The following is a 16885-nucleotide window of genomic DNA, read 5'->3' as shown; positions in this document are numbered from 1 at the left end:
ATTAGCAGGAGGTGTTGTAACCATCTCAGAATTATGTTTGCTTTTTTTGCAACAGCGTCACACTGTTGACTCATATTTAGCTTGTGGTCCACTGTGACCCCCAGATCCCTTTCCGCAGTAATTCTTCCTAGGCTGTAATTTCCCTTATTTTATGTGTGCAACTGATTGTTCCTTCCTAAGTGGAATACTTTGCATTTGTCCTTATTGAATTTCATCCTATTTACTTCAGACCATTTATCTAGTTTGTCCAGGTAATTTTGAATTATAATCCTATCCTCCAAGGCACTTGCAATCCTTCCCAGCTTGGTATCATTCTCAAACTTTAAGTGTACTCTCTTTGCCATTATCGAAGTTGTTGGTAAAGATATTGAACAGAACCGGACCCAGAACTGATCCCTGCAGGACCCCACTTGTTATGCCCTTCCAGCATGACTGTGAACCACTGATAACTACTCTCTGGGAATTGTTTTCCAACCAGTTATACACCCACCTTATAGTAGCTCCATCTAGGTTGCATTTCCCTAGTTTATGAGAAGGTCATGCGAGACAGTATCAAAAGCTTTACTACAGTCAAGATCTACCGCTTCTCCCTATCCACAATGCTTGTTACCCTGCCAAAGAAAGCTATCAGGTTGGTTTGCCATGATTTGTTCTTGACAAATCCACGCTGACTGTTACTTATCATCTTATTATTTTCTAGATGTTTGCAAAGATCTTTCATAGAATAGAATATCAGGGTTGGAAGGGACGTCAGGAGGTCATCTAGTCGAACCCCCTACTCAAAGCAGGACCAATCCCCAGACACATTTTTGCCCCAAATGGCCCCCTCAAGAATTGAACTCACAACCCTGGGTTTAGCAGGTCAATGCTCAAACCACTGAGCTATGATCTATCCTGTCCTTCAAGATAAGAGATTTTAGGAGACAGAGCTTAACCCATCTTTCATTGACAGTATTCTAAGAGTCAAACTTTAGTTACATGCATTATAAATAGCTATTTTCATAGGAATGATATAAATAGAAAATAGCTTTCTTGGTTTCTTCACCTGTAAATGCTTGGTCTTGAAGAATTTTACACTGTATTTACTATTTCAAGATTATAGCCTCCATTCCAATTCAGCAGTGATAGTGGTTGACTAGAATTTGAAGTAACTTAAATAGATTAAGCATTTGAAAGATCTTGAGAAGCTGTTGCAACTAAGGCAGCTTCCTGCTTTCCAGTGTTACAATGACTTAGAGGCATATGGCAAAACTAAAGAATGAATACAAGTTGAGAGCAGGATGCTGATATTCTGTATTTTTATACAAGGAGGCTCCACAAACCCACTCAATATCCAGCAGATAGCTGGCGCTTTCCTGGTATTAATTTTTCAAGAATCACTGATTTTTCTCATTCACATTACTGATGTGTCAGAACTACTGTTTGTCCCAAGCCTAAGATTCAACTCCAGTTTCCTTATCAAACTTTTGGTCAGAGTTCTAATTCTTAAACAATCTGATAACATTTACTACCACAAATGCTATCGTTAAGGTTATGTTACATTTCAAAAGCCATGTTTTCCTTTGTTCATAATTTTTCAAAAAAACAAAAAATCCACCCCATATCTCCTTTTGGTCTGTATCAGAAATAGTATTCCAGATTTTAGCAGAAACCTTGGAGTGGTGAACAATGGTCAAAATGCAGCAATTGCAATAAGGGTTGGATTTGAAAGAAATGGGACCATGGGAAGGGAATAATTACAATAACTGCTCAACTAACTGGCACTGATATTTTGCTCTCCAAATAAGAGGAGTCTCCATGCTTGAAATGGTTTATTGTATATCTTTCTATATGATGCTGGATCAGGAACTGAAAGTGTTGCTCTAGCATTTATTTACTCATCCTAATGTAATTCTCAATTCTGCAGGAAATATATCCTGGACAGTTCCAACCATCTCTCTGTCATAAGTTCATAGCTTTGATGGACAAAGAAGGAAAACTACTTCGCAACTATACTCAGAACATAGACACACTGGAACAGGTTGCAGGAATCCAAAGGATAATTCAGTGTCATGGTCAGTGAAACTTTAAAACGACTGCATTTTTCTAGAAATGTACACTCATAGAAGATATAATATAAGTAATCTCTCAGAATGTTTTCCTTTCCTACTTGAAGTAATACATTAGATGTTTCAATTATCCCAAAACCACATGTGTTAAACTCACGAAATTCAGAGTAAAGGTTAAACTTAAAAGAAATCCAACTATGTTAAAGTATTGAAATGCTTAGTTGATGCACCCACACTATCTTAGCACTGCCCTGTAATGACTCCATGTTGTAATGCCCATATGATTATGTTAAAGGCATTTTAATGTTTGTGGTCCCATATTAGATTAAACTGATTTTTAAAGATGCTAAGTTTTTTGGGGGGTGGGGGGTTTCTTCATTGTGACACTACAGGGCAAAGTTAAGGTTGTGAGAAAACAGCTGAATGATATGATTAACTTGTCTGTTGTATTGCAAGCCTAGCTTGAACAATATAGTGGCTAAATCCGTATAAAAATACAAAGTAAAAATACACAAGGCCATCATAAGAGGTTATCAACAACAACAACAAAATGGTGAACCATAAAACTGATAGTGTCCTGTGTGGCTTCCCTAAATGGTAAGAGAAGTGTCATATGGTCTTTTCTAGCTTGGATGGTTCTGCATCTTAAAATCTTGAATTAAAAAAAAATTTCATAGTTACTAGAAGGCATAATTCTGAAAAACAGAGCAAAATGTCTGGAAGAAAAATGAAAACTTATACATAAGATCTATGATTACAAGCTGTAGCCAGTACCATTTTATATTCTGTTTCATAAGATGTATACAATCTTCCCCCCCCCTTTTTTTTTTTTTTATAATTAAACCCTGGACTATTGGCTAAGAAAAATGCATATAGCGTTTTTTTTTGTTTGTTTGTTTGTTTTTTTGTTTGTTTTTTTAAATCTGCTAGTAAATTTTCACTGCCACTTTCCCCTACTAAGCCCAAAAAATGAATGAAGACTTTTTGGGACAAAAAACAGTGGGGAAACTGTAGGGATCTTTCACTTACCAGCTAAACCCAGATTTGAATCTTTCAGATGCCGAACTGTTTTTGATGAAGGTGCACATCAGTGTTAAGGAAAAAATACAGCAACTTTTCATTGTTTAAACAGATTAAATAGTAAATATTAATTTAAAAGATTTAATCTCCTACTTTTTTTTTTCTTTTTACTGTTTTCTATTTGAAAATATTTTGCACTAAATATTTGACTAAAACCTACTGGTAAATTATCATTTATACATGTGCTATAGGTTGTAGAAGTGAATAAACTAATCCAGTTTGGATTTTGGTAAAGAGGAAACTTGTTTCTTTTCTACCTATTCGCTGTACTCTCACACCCACCAAAATGGGGGGTGGGTGGGGGGAAGCTGTGTATGGATTCTAACTTCACAGGTTAGATTCACCCAAGCTACCACATGGAGGTTTAAATTGCATCTCTCTGCACGAACCTGACCCCCAGTTTTTCATTGGAGATTCGCTTTTAGGAAGGTCAGCTGCTATATCTGCTGCCTGCCTTCCCTTTGGATTTCTGCTTGATCTAAGGAGGGAGTAGCTGTAAATTGCTGTCAGGATCTCTGCCAATGGAAGTTAAGTTAATGTGTGAATTCCTTACCTCACTTCCCTCTGCTTTAATTTCTCTTCTGCTGTCTTCTGGCACCATAACCTTAATCTCTATCTTCTCAGCAGAATTTTTGCTCGTAGGGGCTTCTACTACGATGTGTGTAGGTATTGGTGGAAGAATCTGAATCCACTTTAGATATCAGATGGGTATCTTCTGTACTCCCTGGTACTGTCTTATTCTGTCAGTAGTCTTGCACAGAGTTAGACAACTTCAACCTCACATTTTTTTTAAACACTGTCCAGATTCACTTGTTTAGTTCAGTATATTTTCAGTTTTTTTTTTTTTTTTAAATAAAGGAACACCTCAATTTCTAATAAAGGCCGTGAGCCCCTTTACTCTTTTTCTAGGTCATACATAAATTACAAACAGTTTCCAGATCCTGGTCTTTCTCCTAGTCTGAGACAGTAGGCCTATGCCTCTCTTCTAATATGCCTTCACTAGCAGGACCAAGTATTGATTTTGCCCCAGATCCCTAAATGGCCCCCTTGAGGATTGAACTCACAAGCCTGGGTTTAGCAGGCCAGTGCTCAAACCACTGAGCTATCCCTCCCCCCACTTTGCTAGGGCAAACAAAATAACAGTTCAGTACTATATATTGCAGTCTGAACTTCTAAAGCTAAAGTTTGGAGGAGTGGGTAGCAACAACTTCCCCATCTCTTCTCTTCCCTAAGTGGCAGAAATTTCAAGGGCATTGTTCCTTTCAGATCCCCTGACAAACTTTTGCTTGTACTTGTTCCATCCTCCTTTCTTATGGTGGATCAAGGAAAATAGTTACAAAAAGGTGCTCTGCCTTCATCAAGATGCTCAAGAACTATGAGGTGTGCCACAGTAGTTCCATTTCCCAGACCCTTACTCTGCTGGAGGAAGGGGCTGAGAATCTGGATGGCTTCTTAGGATCTGTGCTTTTTCCCCTGCACCAGTACTACTATAAGCACCTCCACTAGGGCAGCTCTCTTTAGCTGTCAGGATTCAGTAAACTGAATGACCCGTGCTTGCCAATAAAAAAAACTTCAGGAGTATGTCCAAAAATCCCCCCGATTCCCTAGGCTAAGCTCTAAAGGGAAATGTTTCAGCTTCTTAACTGAGTCACTTGGCAAGGAGTCTGGCATCCTTTCTATTCTTACTCTATCTAAGAGCAAGATTTTGGTTCTCCTGGGGATATTACATTGCACTTGCACTCCTGCTTTTTATCATGTGAGGAGGAGTGCTGGAGTTAAACATCCAGCTTTCCTCCCTTCTTGCTCCCAAGAAGGCTAAGACCAAAACATTATATAAGAAAAGAGGACACATGACCATCTTTCCTTCAAAGGAAATATTTCAGCTGATATCCAGGGAACTAGGTCACATTGAAGTGGATCTTATTGCACCCAGTCAACAAAAAGGGAAGGGAACTAGTACAGGGAAGCAGACTAAAGATCACTATATGCCTTTTCCCCTCCCACTGCATGCTCCTTGCGCTATGAAGAGTGATTCAGAAAATGGAGGCAGCAGTCATAATTACTGTCCACCTCCAACTGGCCAAGAAGACTGTGGTAGTTGGACATAATATAGGTGGCACACTGCCGCTTCATCTTCCAAGAAAACAGAATCTTCTGTCCCAGAAACCACTACTGGAGCCTGACAGCCTGGCTAAATTCAAAACAAGATGGGATACTTGTTCAAAATAATAAGCTCTCCTACACTCATTCAAGCTTTCCACCCCTTTGACCTATGGAAGAGTTTGGAGAAAGGTTTCATACTAGTGTCAAGGTAAAAACATCATCACAAAACTAAGCATTTTACTTCTTACAAGAAGGTCTAGAGTTAGTCCTAAAACATTTTGCAACCCAGTGTTGTAAACATGGGTTCACAAAAGTCTGGTAGATTATCTAGGTTCCTAGACCAGCATGTCTACCCAAATCAGCAGTTAGGTATATCTGCCCTTCTGTATTATAAGCTCTCGCAACCCATACATTTGAACCTATGGAATCCAATTCCCTGTATTTCCTCTTCATAAAGACAAGCTTGCAGGCCACAATTAGGATGACAGAAGAGTCTCAGAAATCTTTTGAATGCATTAAGACTCAATCAAAATTGATTTCTGTGAGTTGCAAAAGGAAGAGTTATTCTTCTCAAAGTGTCAACAGCTATAAGAAAAAGCATGGCATGTGCTAAATGCATAAAGTCTAGTTGAAATATACTGTAGTAGAATTTTTCAATGAAGTTGAACATTGGCTTGTATCTTCAACTGGTGTAAATTGATGTAGCTCCAGCAAAGACAATGGGGCCACGTCAGTTTACACCAGCTGAGGATCTGGGCCACAAGTAAGGGTGGCAATACCACAGCTCCCCTACAGTAACCTTGCAACCCCCCTACAGCCTCCTTTTGGGTTGGGATCGCCACTTTGAGAAATGTTGGTTTCCCCCGTGAAATCTGTATAGTATAGAGTAAAAGTATACAAAAGACCAGATTTCACGGTCCGTGACGTGTTTTTTCAAGGCCATGAATTTGGTAGGGCCCTATTTATAACTACTACTTTGCGGGGAAAATGAACACTTTATTCTCCTTACTGACTGCTTGCTGCATCCCAAGTATTTCGGTCTAGAAAAAAGATTCAAAATGGAAAACTAGTTTCCTGATTATTTTTCAGTGACTAATCCTTGTGCACATACCTTAGTCTGAACTACAAGAAATTCTCCAGCTATCTATATGACGGCATCTTCAGGTTTCCTGTATATAGTTAGCTCTGTTTAAATAAAGTAGTAGTACACCTCTACCTCGATATAACGCTGTTCTCGGGAGCCAAAAAATCTTACCGCGTTATAGGTGAAACCACGTTATATCGAACTTGCTTTGATCTGCTGGAGTGCGCAGCCCCGCCCCCCGAGCACTGTTTTACCGCGTTCTATCCGAATGTGTGTTATATCGGGTCGCATTATATCGGGGTAGAGGTGTATTAAGTTATATTCTAATCTACTAAAAAAATTAGTTTTTTCCCCTAACACTTTGGAAATACTCACCTGACACAAGAGTGGAAGGGGCATAACGTGACCAAGCCTGAACTGCTCTTGGTCTTTATAGGAAGAGAGGCATAGCCCAAATGCCTCAAATTGGGGGTTTGTGTCAGAAAGTATATTACCAAATAAGTGTTTCCATCTTTCAGTTCAGTTAACTGACTTTTGTGTGTGTGACATTAGTGAACTTTGTTAGGACTTTTTAGCATTGTTCCACATGCAAGTCATCATTTGAGACCATATAATATTCTTGTCAAATTGTCACTATTGCATAGTTTAACACACATCACCTTCACCCATATTTTTTTTCAGGTTCCTTTGCAACAGCTTCCTGCCTCATCTGTAAATACAAAGTTGATTGTGAAGCTGTTCGAGGAGACATTTTTAATCAGGTAAAAAAAAAAATACTTAGCTGGTCATAGTCTTTCAAGAAGTTATTACAGAAACATCCCCAATTACTTCAAGGACAATTGTCAGCTTCTGCTTTTTAAATATATGTATTAAATGTGCACCTGAAATGTTTCATTAAATTCAAAACGCTTACATTTATATTTCAAGATTTTCCTGCCGTACTTGCAATCCAAATACTATTATATGGGAACCAGATAAATTTCTAATTAATTTCATTATCTAGTTTCACTGCATAATTAGTTGAATGTAATACAAATGTTTAAAAAATAAAGTGGATTTAACACTGTCTTGGTTTTATTAATGTAAGATTATAGTAATTCAGGTAAGGAACTCTTCAAATATTTTTAACCTGAGTGTTCCTTTACAGGGCCGGCTCCAGCATTTTTGCCACCCCAAGTGGCAAAAAAAAAAAAAAAAAAAGGCCATGATTGGTGGCACTTCGGCGGCTGCTCTGCCACCGCTGCGTCGTTCTTCAGTGGCAGGTCCTTCCCTCCGAGAGGGAGAGAGGGACCCACTGCCAAATTGCCGCCGAAGAGCCGGGCGTGCCACCCCTCTCCGTTGGCCGCTCCAAGCACCTGCTTGCTGAGCTGGTGCCCTGTTCCTTTAAATGTTCCAAGGAAGTTTTGTTCAGTCTGGGTAAAATTTGATAAACAGCACATGACATATGTAAGGAAAGTTGATAAAATTATTAAGCTGTTCCTGAGTCCTTTGTCAAAAAGATGGGGAATCAAATTGGCCCTTTGACACACATTTTCAAAGGCTTGTTTGAAGCTATTGTCATCTCTCTCTAGCCCTCTGTTTTGTGTGACATGCTCCAGATTTAGGCCAAGTAGTTCCTACTACTCTTCCTAATGTAGAGCAATACTATATTGGACAGACCTTACCCCCAGCCCCACTCTTTATCCCCTCCCCTTCAAGGAGCAGAGGAGTTTCTAAGAAGGTGCTTAGCTGGCCAGGAGGATCTGGGAGGGGAAAAGAACTTGTTTACACAAGTGGAGTCCTAGTCTAGGAGGTGGGTCTCTGCCTGTCTAATTAAAGGCCACTTCTCAGATGGTTCTGCCACAAATGCTTAGCATATCCACAGTTGCTCTTTTAAATGAGAAACTAAGACGAAGGGCCATAAACATTCAAACTCAGTCTCAAATATAATGGTATAAGAGGAAGAAGGTTATTTGAAAAATAGGAGGTTTTACTGTAAAGTTTAAATTGAAAAATAGAACTATAGTTGAGATGTGACAGACCTTTTTGAGGTGACTGCAGCACTGAGGGTTATTTGTAATATTTGAAGTGTGCAATAATGCCCATGAATAAAATCTGATTTGTATTGCTATTAGGAATGTTATATATAAGCACCATTTCTCCTGCCTGGGTACCTGTTGCTCCCTCAGCTCTGAACCTATGGGTTTTCAGCTTCGAATCTGACATCACTGAGGCTTCTCATGGCTTTGTTTGTTAGTTGCCAGCTCTCCCTCTGCTGACACACTTGGATCACTGCACTGATATGCAGAGCCTTGTCTTCTGCCTTTGTACCAGAAAAACAGAGACTTCTCTTTGGGCTCTCCCTATTCTATCCAGTCAGGATTATTATTATTTTAGCTATTGCCACCACTTCCCCTCCCTGCAACATCTCCTTGTATTCTAGCGGTAGTTCTGGTAGATAGTGTCCTAGGGTACGTCTACACTACGAGATTAATTCGAATTTAGATAATTCGAATTTGGGAAACAGATTGTATAAATTCGATTGTGCGCGGCCACACTAAGCACATTAATTCGGTTTTTAACCACATTAATTCGGTGGTGTGCGGCCACACTACCCCATTAATTTTAACCACAGTAATTCGGTGGTGTGCGGCCACGCTACCCCTAATTCGAATTTACAAAATCGATTTTGGTGCTACTCCGCTCGTCGGGGTGAAGTACAGAAATCGATTTTAAGTGCCCTTTAATTCGAAGTAACTGGCTCCGTTGTGTGGACGGGTTAAGGATTAATTCGGATTAACGCAGCTAAATCCGAATTAAAGTCGTAGTGTAGACCAGGCCCTAGAAAACTTTAGGGAAGACAGGCATTTTCTTTGCTTGGGAATTTTACGCATGTTTAGAAGTGCAGTGCCTAGCAGTAAGATCAAAAGGGCTTCTCTTTCTGGGTCACCTCCATGCACTTGCAGTTCCTTCTATTTGCAGCAGTGCAGTAAGACTATTTGGAACCAATTAGGACTATCTTTCTGTTGCAGGACCTGACTTTTTAAATAATCCCAGACAGTTGGGGGGGGGTGTGTGTGTGTGTGTGTTTTCTATTGCAGTTTAATGTGTCCACTGCTGAACATGGCTTCCGAGAGCAAGGAATAGGTCAATCAGAGGAAAAGAAAATGCTCAAAATTTGGTTTTACCCCCCTCCCATTCTTTAAACTGCTCCAATAGCAGGCTTCTTCCCAGGGAGGAACAATATCTTCAGTCTCCAATCCTGTCTGCTTCTGTATCTTAATTCTCCACTGCCTCCCCAAAGTGTTTTGTTTTAGGGGCCAGTTAATGGCTCCCTCCATAGAGGAGACTCTCACCTAGCTCAGAAACCCCAGGTGGTTCTCTACTTCAGCAGCCCCTTTGCCTCTAACAAGGATTTCCCTCCCCATTCCTTCAGATAAATAGCTTTCAGTACTAAGTCCTTATAGAAGACTGTTTCCCCTCGTTCCAGCTTCCTGCTAGATACAAACTTGGAAGTTGCCAGTTTCCTGGGTTCTTTAATTCTTCACAGAAATTTTGCCTTTTTTTAGCCTTGCTCCTTTTCCAGCCAGATTTCATTCTAAATCAAAGGGGGATGTTCGGAAAGGAAATGAAAATTCCAGACAGCTTCTTATCAGCAGAGACCTCCTTTTAACCCATGATAGGATTGTAAAAGACCTCTTAATTCTGCTGCTTTACTTCATTCTTCTGCCCCTGCTTCTCTGCCTCTCCTAAAACAGATAGAGTGGTGTTGTCCACCTTTAACATCACCAGTGGCATTGTGTTCTTTGCTGGCCAGTATCCATGACCACCTTATCTGGATAAGAGGAAGAAGGGGCTATAGACCTGGAATGAACTCTTGAGCAAGAAGATATTGTTTTCTCTTCAACTTCTCCTGAGGACATCGTTTCTGTTTTACTTCTAATTACTTCAGGCCGTTTCAAGAGTTACTAGGACATGTGGCAGAGGTTCTAGAATTAGAAATAAGTCCAGAAAAAGATGCACCAATTTTTGTACATTCTTAAAAAAAAGGAATTTTTCTTTACTCATCTTATCCCTGGTCCATTGGTAATGTCAAGGGCCAGTGAAAAGCTCCAAGTCAGGTTGGACCTTCCTTCCCAACAGCAAGGATGCCAGCAGGAATAATTTTGGGGGATGGGTATATGGAGAAGTTTACTCTGAGGTACCCTGGGAATTTGAGTGACCAGCTATCTATTCTAGTTTTAACTTCTCAGTATCAAATGTCAGCTTTTGAAACAGATGCTCCCCCTTAATAATCATCTTCTTGAGAATTAGCAGAGAAGTTCGTAACTGGAAGATGTATAACACTGAAGCATGGCTACTTATAATGCTTCAGACACTTTGGACTGGATAGTGGCATCAGCTGTTTCACTGAGAGAATATTTTTGTCACAAGTCATTGAGCCTTTTGTCTGAGATTCAGGCCCATGTGAGTGGGTTTTTTAGCCTTAAGATGAATGAGATCTCGAGAAAATGAAGGATACTATTACTTGGTCTCTGGGACTCCTTAATGTAGATCAAAAGAGGGAATGCCTCCATGTCGTTTTCCTTCTTATACTGAAGACTTTACTTTACACATCCTTAAGTTTCCAACCGCAGTTCCAGAGAGTCGTTATTGGCATCAACAGAAGAGGCAGAGAACAGCTAAATGCTCTGTCATCATCTTTATCAGCAGTACATCAGATCTGAAGTTTTCTGTGAGAGCCCAGAGCAAGTTTCAACTTCATCCTCCTCCTCTGTCCCCTTTGGGGAGCACTTGGTTAATTTCCCTTTGGCTTGGGATACTAGAGATCATTTAGTGTGGATGTGTGATCCAACTTCAGTCCATACCATCTTCCAGCCCTCATGCCATCTCGCTTCTATGGGATCCCTCTTGTGAGAATCTGTTCAGAGCAGGAGTGGATTCCTTGTGTAAAGACTGGAATTGCGGAGAAAGTGCCTCAATACAAAGGGGGAAAAATCTATTTTTGGTTTTTCAGAGATGGCTTTTGTCCTATTGTGGACCTCCAGAAACCAACCAGCTTAATCAGAAAATTCAAGTTCCACATACTGACACTGGCTTCCATTATTTCTGCCTCTCACCCACAGTACTAGTTCATGGTTCTCTACTTAAAAGATGTCTTTTTTCCATATAGCTTTCAGATTGGCTCTCAGAAAGTTTTTGGCTTAAAAGTCTGCAGATGCTGCCTGGAGATCTCTTCACACCTTTATGCAGCACTAGTCTCTTGATCCATTGAGATCTAATGCTTGCTATGGGAGGGCAGTTCTGCAGTCTTTGTTTAATGAGAACACCTCAGCCCTCCTTCCTAGGAGTTGTACTGCGTGCAAGACTACAAATGGGAACCTGCAGCAACCACCTCAAAGAAAGATTATTCAGCAGTAAGTAGTTTTTTGAGAGTGTTGCCTCTGTATAGTCACATTCCTGACCCTCCATCCCCTCTTTTTTCCTAAATTCAAGTCTTAGCACTCTGTAGTTTAGCAGAAAGAACTGGGGCAGTTAGGGCTGCATCAGCCTTCTATAAACTCCATTCAGAGCTGAGAGAGAGGATACTTGTGCATCCTTAACAGGTACTGCGTTCCAGAAGGCTCCCAAAGCTCAGTGGCTGCAGGGGAGTGGGCATTACACAAGTGTAGATAGATATAGAGACAACACTCTCAAAGAATTAGTTTCCAGTGAGCAGCATTTTTCTGTCCTGTGCAGGAGTGGAAAATTTATGATGGGAGTCTACCCTGGTGTCAAAATGCAAAATTTATCTTTCCTGTCCTATTATGCAGCATGTGGTTAATTGGCTATCTGCTAGAGTTCAGTGGTACTATATGCATGTAATTTGTGAAATCTTCAGGATGAAAGGTTCTATAAATGTAAAACTATTACAGTATACACTTTGGTTGGGAAGGCTGTTTTATACTGGGACATCTTCCAGGAATTGGCAGTTAATAACTCTTGTTTAGTCAGAACAATATTAGTATAAATTCTGCTTGATGGTAATATATTTAGCTAGTGCTGGGTAGTCGTAGACTAAACCCATGTTAGAGAAGTGTGAAATTAAGTTCTGGACTTCAGTAAAGAAGTTGCCAAATAAAGATTGTGGGTTATATTTTCTTGGGTACTTCCTTTGATTTAAAATTACCTGAAAGCACAAAGTGAGCCGTAATACCCTGTTACTCTGCTGCTCTGCACACACAGTAGCATGTGAGTTTGGGATGCACAAGAGGTCTGCATAGAGCAGAAAAAGAGACTGAGGAGACTGCATAAATTACTGAAGCTACTTTTAATACCTTTCACAGTATACATTTTGACAATAAATGATGAATTGTTCAGACTTGAGATTTTCTCTTTAAAAAGTTGGATCCATGATCATTAATAAAATATTTTATAATGCAGGTTGTTCCAAGATGTCCCAGGTGTCCACCTGATGAACCACTTGCCATCATGAAGCCAGAGATAGTGTTCTTTGGAGAAAACTTACCTGAGCAGTTCCATAGGGCCATGAAGTATGACAAAGATGAAGTTGATCTCCTTATTGTTATTGGGTCTTCACTGAAAGTAAGACCAGTAGCATTGATTCCAAGTAAGTGGCTATTGCTAATAATTTTGGGGAATAACAGAGGAAGCATTCTAATGCAAAAGTTTCTGGTGAAGACAAATTTAAAAATGTAAGGTAATGCACATCATCTAGCTTCTGTTCCACACAATCCCAACAAATGTTTGAGATCTTCCTTGGTTTTGGTTCAGTGTGGAAGCTGGGCTGATTATCTTCTTTTTTCTAATTCAAGTATATAATTAGGAAAAGTTGCCTATACAAATCTGATAAGAGGGACAAAACAAATCTAAATATATTTATTTTTTTAAACAAGTGACAAGGAATGTATCAAAGCAACAAAAATAATCTAAAATATTAAATTTCTTCACAAAAATACTTAATGGTTGGTTTGTCTGACTTCATTGTATGTTTTAGTTCTCCATCTTTGCTTCTCACAAATGTTTCCTCTCCCCTTGCACTTGGATCATAATTTTTTTTATTTTTTTTTAAATCTCTCAAAGGTTTAATAGGGAGTGCTGGCTTGGGGGGCAAAAAAAGACAAAATATATTTTTCAAGGTCCTCTTTAAATGTAATCTTTATTTTCAAGCCTTTGTTTTTAAGCACTGTGCAAAACTAGGTAATGTGTATGGTGGTTGTTTAGAAGTTTTTTAGTATCCTTGAGTCCCCAGAACTGGTGTGGAAAACTGTTTTATGTGCTGGTGTAGACTGGACAAAACTAGCCCCTCACTGTTTCAGAAAGTACTGAAAATCATTGTCAGTAATGGTTTATTTGCCTGGTGTACACTGGGTTTACCAATAGCGTCTGTTCATTAGTATCTCTTCACAAATTTGTACGAACGCCTTATCAAGTTAAAAAATGTTAGTTCAGAACAGTTGCTGGTCAGTTGTTCATTGTTATAGTGTGTGTTTTTGCTTTATCTGTGGGCCTTCTTTCCTCCATAGGTAAGTTGTCATTTAGGCTGAATGGGGAGCATGAAATTATGACCGTAGAGAAAAGCTTTGCTTCACAGATCATTTCTCTCCTTACTTCATCCTTGGATAAAGTTGGATGTCTTTAGTCAGCTATCTGAAGAACCAAAGATGGGTCTTTTGTTCCAAATATGAAAAGGCAGGCAGGTTAAGCAATCCTTTGCATGCAATGTGGTTTGCAGTCTCAGAACATTTATTTCGCTCTAGTTAAAGGGATATCATTAACTGAAAGTCACACTATCTGAAAATTTTTGCATTGTTTCAAGTAATTCATAAAATTACTGTAACTTTTCCAAGAGATTAGAGAAGTCTCTTTTCTATTTGTTTACTTTGATCATTTGACAGTAACTTGTTTCACTGTAATCAGTTTCTTCTGTTTGCATAGGTTTTTTACATAGTAACAGAGTAGAGGAACACTTGTTTAAAAAATAAAAGGAAATGACTGACGGGTTGGATCACAGAAACCCCCTTGGGAACTGCCACCTGATGTGCTGAAACTACCTCTAAGCCTGTTTTCCCTGGCAGCTTGGGACTTCAGTGCCTTGCCTGGTTTGAGCCAGACACTCTTGCCTGCTACAAACACAGACCCAGGTTTGAACCACGTCCCCTGAAAGCTGCAGGCTTAACTGAAAATAGCTTAAGAAGTGTTCCTGTCTCCAACACTCAGGTACCCAGCTTCCAATGGGGTCCAAACCCCAAATAAATCCGTTTTACCCTGTATAAAGCTTATACAGGATAAACTCATAAATTGTTCACCCTCTATAACACTGATAGAGAGAAATGCACAGCTGTTTGCGCCCCCTCCTCCCCCCCCCATACATACTCTGGGTTAATTAATAAGTAAAAGGTGATTTTATAAAATACAAAAAAGTAGGATTTAAGTGGTTCCAAGTAATAACGGACAGAACAAAGTGAATTGCCAAGCAAAATTAAACAAAACACGCAAGTCTAAGCCTAATACAGTAAGAAAACTGAATACAGATAAAATCTCACTCTCAGAGATGTTTCAATAAGCTTCTATCACAGACTGGATGCTTTCCTAGTCTGGGCACAATCCTTTCCCCTGGTACAGTCCTTGTTCCAGCTCAGGTGGTAGCTAGGGGATTTCTCATGACTGCAGCCCCCTTTGTTCTGTTCCACCCCCTTATATATCTTTTGCACAAGGTGGGAATCCTTTGTCCCACTCTGGGTTCCCACCCCTCCTTCTAAATGGAAAAGCACCAGGTTAAAGATGGATTCCAGTTCAGATGACATGATCACGTCACTATAAGACTTCATTACCCACTTGCCAACACACAGGTATACAGGAAGACTTACAAGTAAACAGAGCCATTTACAGTCAATTGTCCTGATTAATGGGAGCCATCAAAATTCCAAACCACCATTAATGGCCCACACTTTGCATAATTACAATAGGACCTCAGAGTTATATTTCATATTTCTAGTTTGATACAAGAATGATACATACATACAAATAGGATGAAGAACAGGAGTATTTTTGGCACCTTAGAGATTATAAGCTTTGTAATGATACCTTACAAGAGACCTTTTGCATGAAGCATATTCCACTTACATTATAGTCACTCATTAGCATATTTTCATAAACTCATATAGAGTGCAATATCACAATGACTATAAAGCCACAAAGTTGTTGGTAGACTAACGGCAGGTATAGCATCTGAAATTACTATTTTTTAATTAACTAGACTTTAAGTTAATTGTTTACTTCTCAAACTTCTCTGTTTTAGTCTCTCATAAGTGGGTATATGTAGAGAACTTGGAGAACTCCAACTAACAAACTTTTGTTTTATCAGTAATGTTAGTGCATTCTAACTGCTGTTAAATAATTTAACCTTTACTAGAAAAATAAGTATTTTAAAGTTTTGTGGTGACTGATCTTTTCTGTGTGTAGGTTCCATCCCCCATGAAGTGCCTCAGATCTTAATTAATAGGGAACCTTTGCCTCATCTACACTTTGATGTGGAGCTTCTTGGAGACTGTGATGTCATTATTAATGAATTATGTCAAAGGCTAGGTGGTGAATATACAAAACTTTGCTATAACTCTGTAAAACTTTCAGAAATAACAGAAAAGCCCTCACGAATGCACAAGGAATTTGAAATGCATTCAGCTGAGTTACCACCTACCCCTTTAAAAATTTCTGAAGACTCTAGTTCACCGAACAGAATGACACCACCAGATCCTTTAGTGGTACTTTCAGAGCATCCAACTGAAGGTAAGGCAGAAAATGCTGATCCTCCCTCAGAATCTAAAGGGAATTGCATGGAGGATAAATTGCAAGAAGTACAAGCATGCTCAGAAAACTCTGAAAGTATTACTGGCCAGCTAATGAACTCAGAACATCTGAAGGATAATCGATCTAACAAGGAGGAAAATAAAGAGAAAAATGAAATAACTTCATCAGTTGAAACATTGAGAAAATGTTTGGCAAACAGATTTGCAAAAGAACAAATTAGCAAGCGGCTTGATGGTAAGTATAAGCTCACATTCTGTAACCATCTTGATTTTCATATGTAGGATATGAAATCTTGAATTTTAAAGCAATAAAATGTTAATTTGTTTGAGGCGGTAGAGAACATTGTTTCAGGAGACACTTCAGCAATATATAAAGTAAAGTCTATTTTAGAGAAGCAAGCAGGAATAAGTCTATGTGCAGTGACAATGAAAAACGCACAATTTGACTAGAGACATGGAAAGAATCTGAAGAAAAACTGAAGAATCCTTTCTTCTCTTACCTGCATGAAATAAACAACTAAGTTATTAAAGCGTGTTATGGGGAAAAAGTAAGATTCAGGGAGTTGGAGATTATCAAAAACCAAAGTTTTTAATTGCTCTGCCAAAGTTACTTTTGGTGAAGCATTAATTTGTTAATCCTTTCACACTCTAAATTATAAAAACATCGAACAGAAGTTTTATTTACATTTCAGCATAATGGCTATATTGCAATATTTTGGGTGACAAAAGCATGATATTGAGTGGGAAGCAAATCTCGTAAGTGACATTTAATTTTCTCAAAC

General features: G+C 39.1%; 1 protein-coding gene across 1 annotated transcript in view; it reads left to right on the top strand.

Moving 5' to 3' along the window:
* The window catches only part of SIRT1 (sirtuin 1), a 28766-nt gene that overhangs the window by 9378 nt on the left and 2503 nt on the right, over window positions 1–16885 (top strand). The window contains exons 5-8 of the mRNA XM_026650947.2: window positions 1907–2054; window positions 6997–7076; window positions 12718–12904; window positions 15760–16338. Of these exons, the coding sequence (XP_026506732.1) occupies window positions 1907–2054; window positions 6997–7076; window positions 12718–12904; window positions 15760–16338 (994 nt within the window). The remainder of the gene's footprint in view (window positions 1–1906; window positions 2055–6996; window positions 7077–12717; window positions 12905–15759; window positions 16339–16885) is intronic.

The sequence above is a fragment of the Terrapene carolina genome, unplaced genomic scaffold (assembly GCF_002925995.2).
Source record: "Terrapene carolina triunguis isolate 2854851 unplaced genomic scaffold, T_m_triunguis-2.0 Scaffold95, whole genome shotgun sequence".
NCBI classification, from domain to species: domain Eukaryota; kingdom Metazoa; phylum Chordata; order Testudines; family Emydidae; genus Terrapene; species Terrapene triunguis.
The sequence above is the reverse complement of the archived record's forward strand: the minus strand, read 5'-3'. Positions and strand labels throughout refer to the sequence as shown.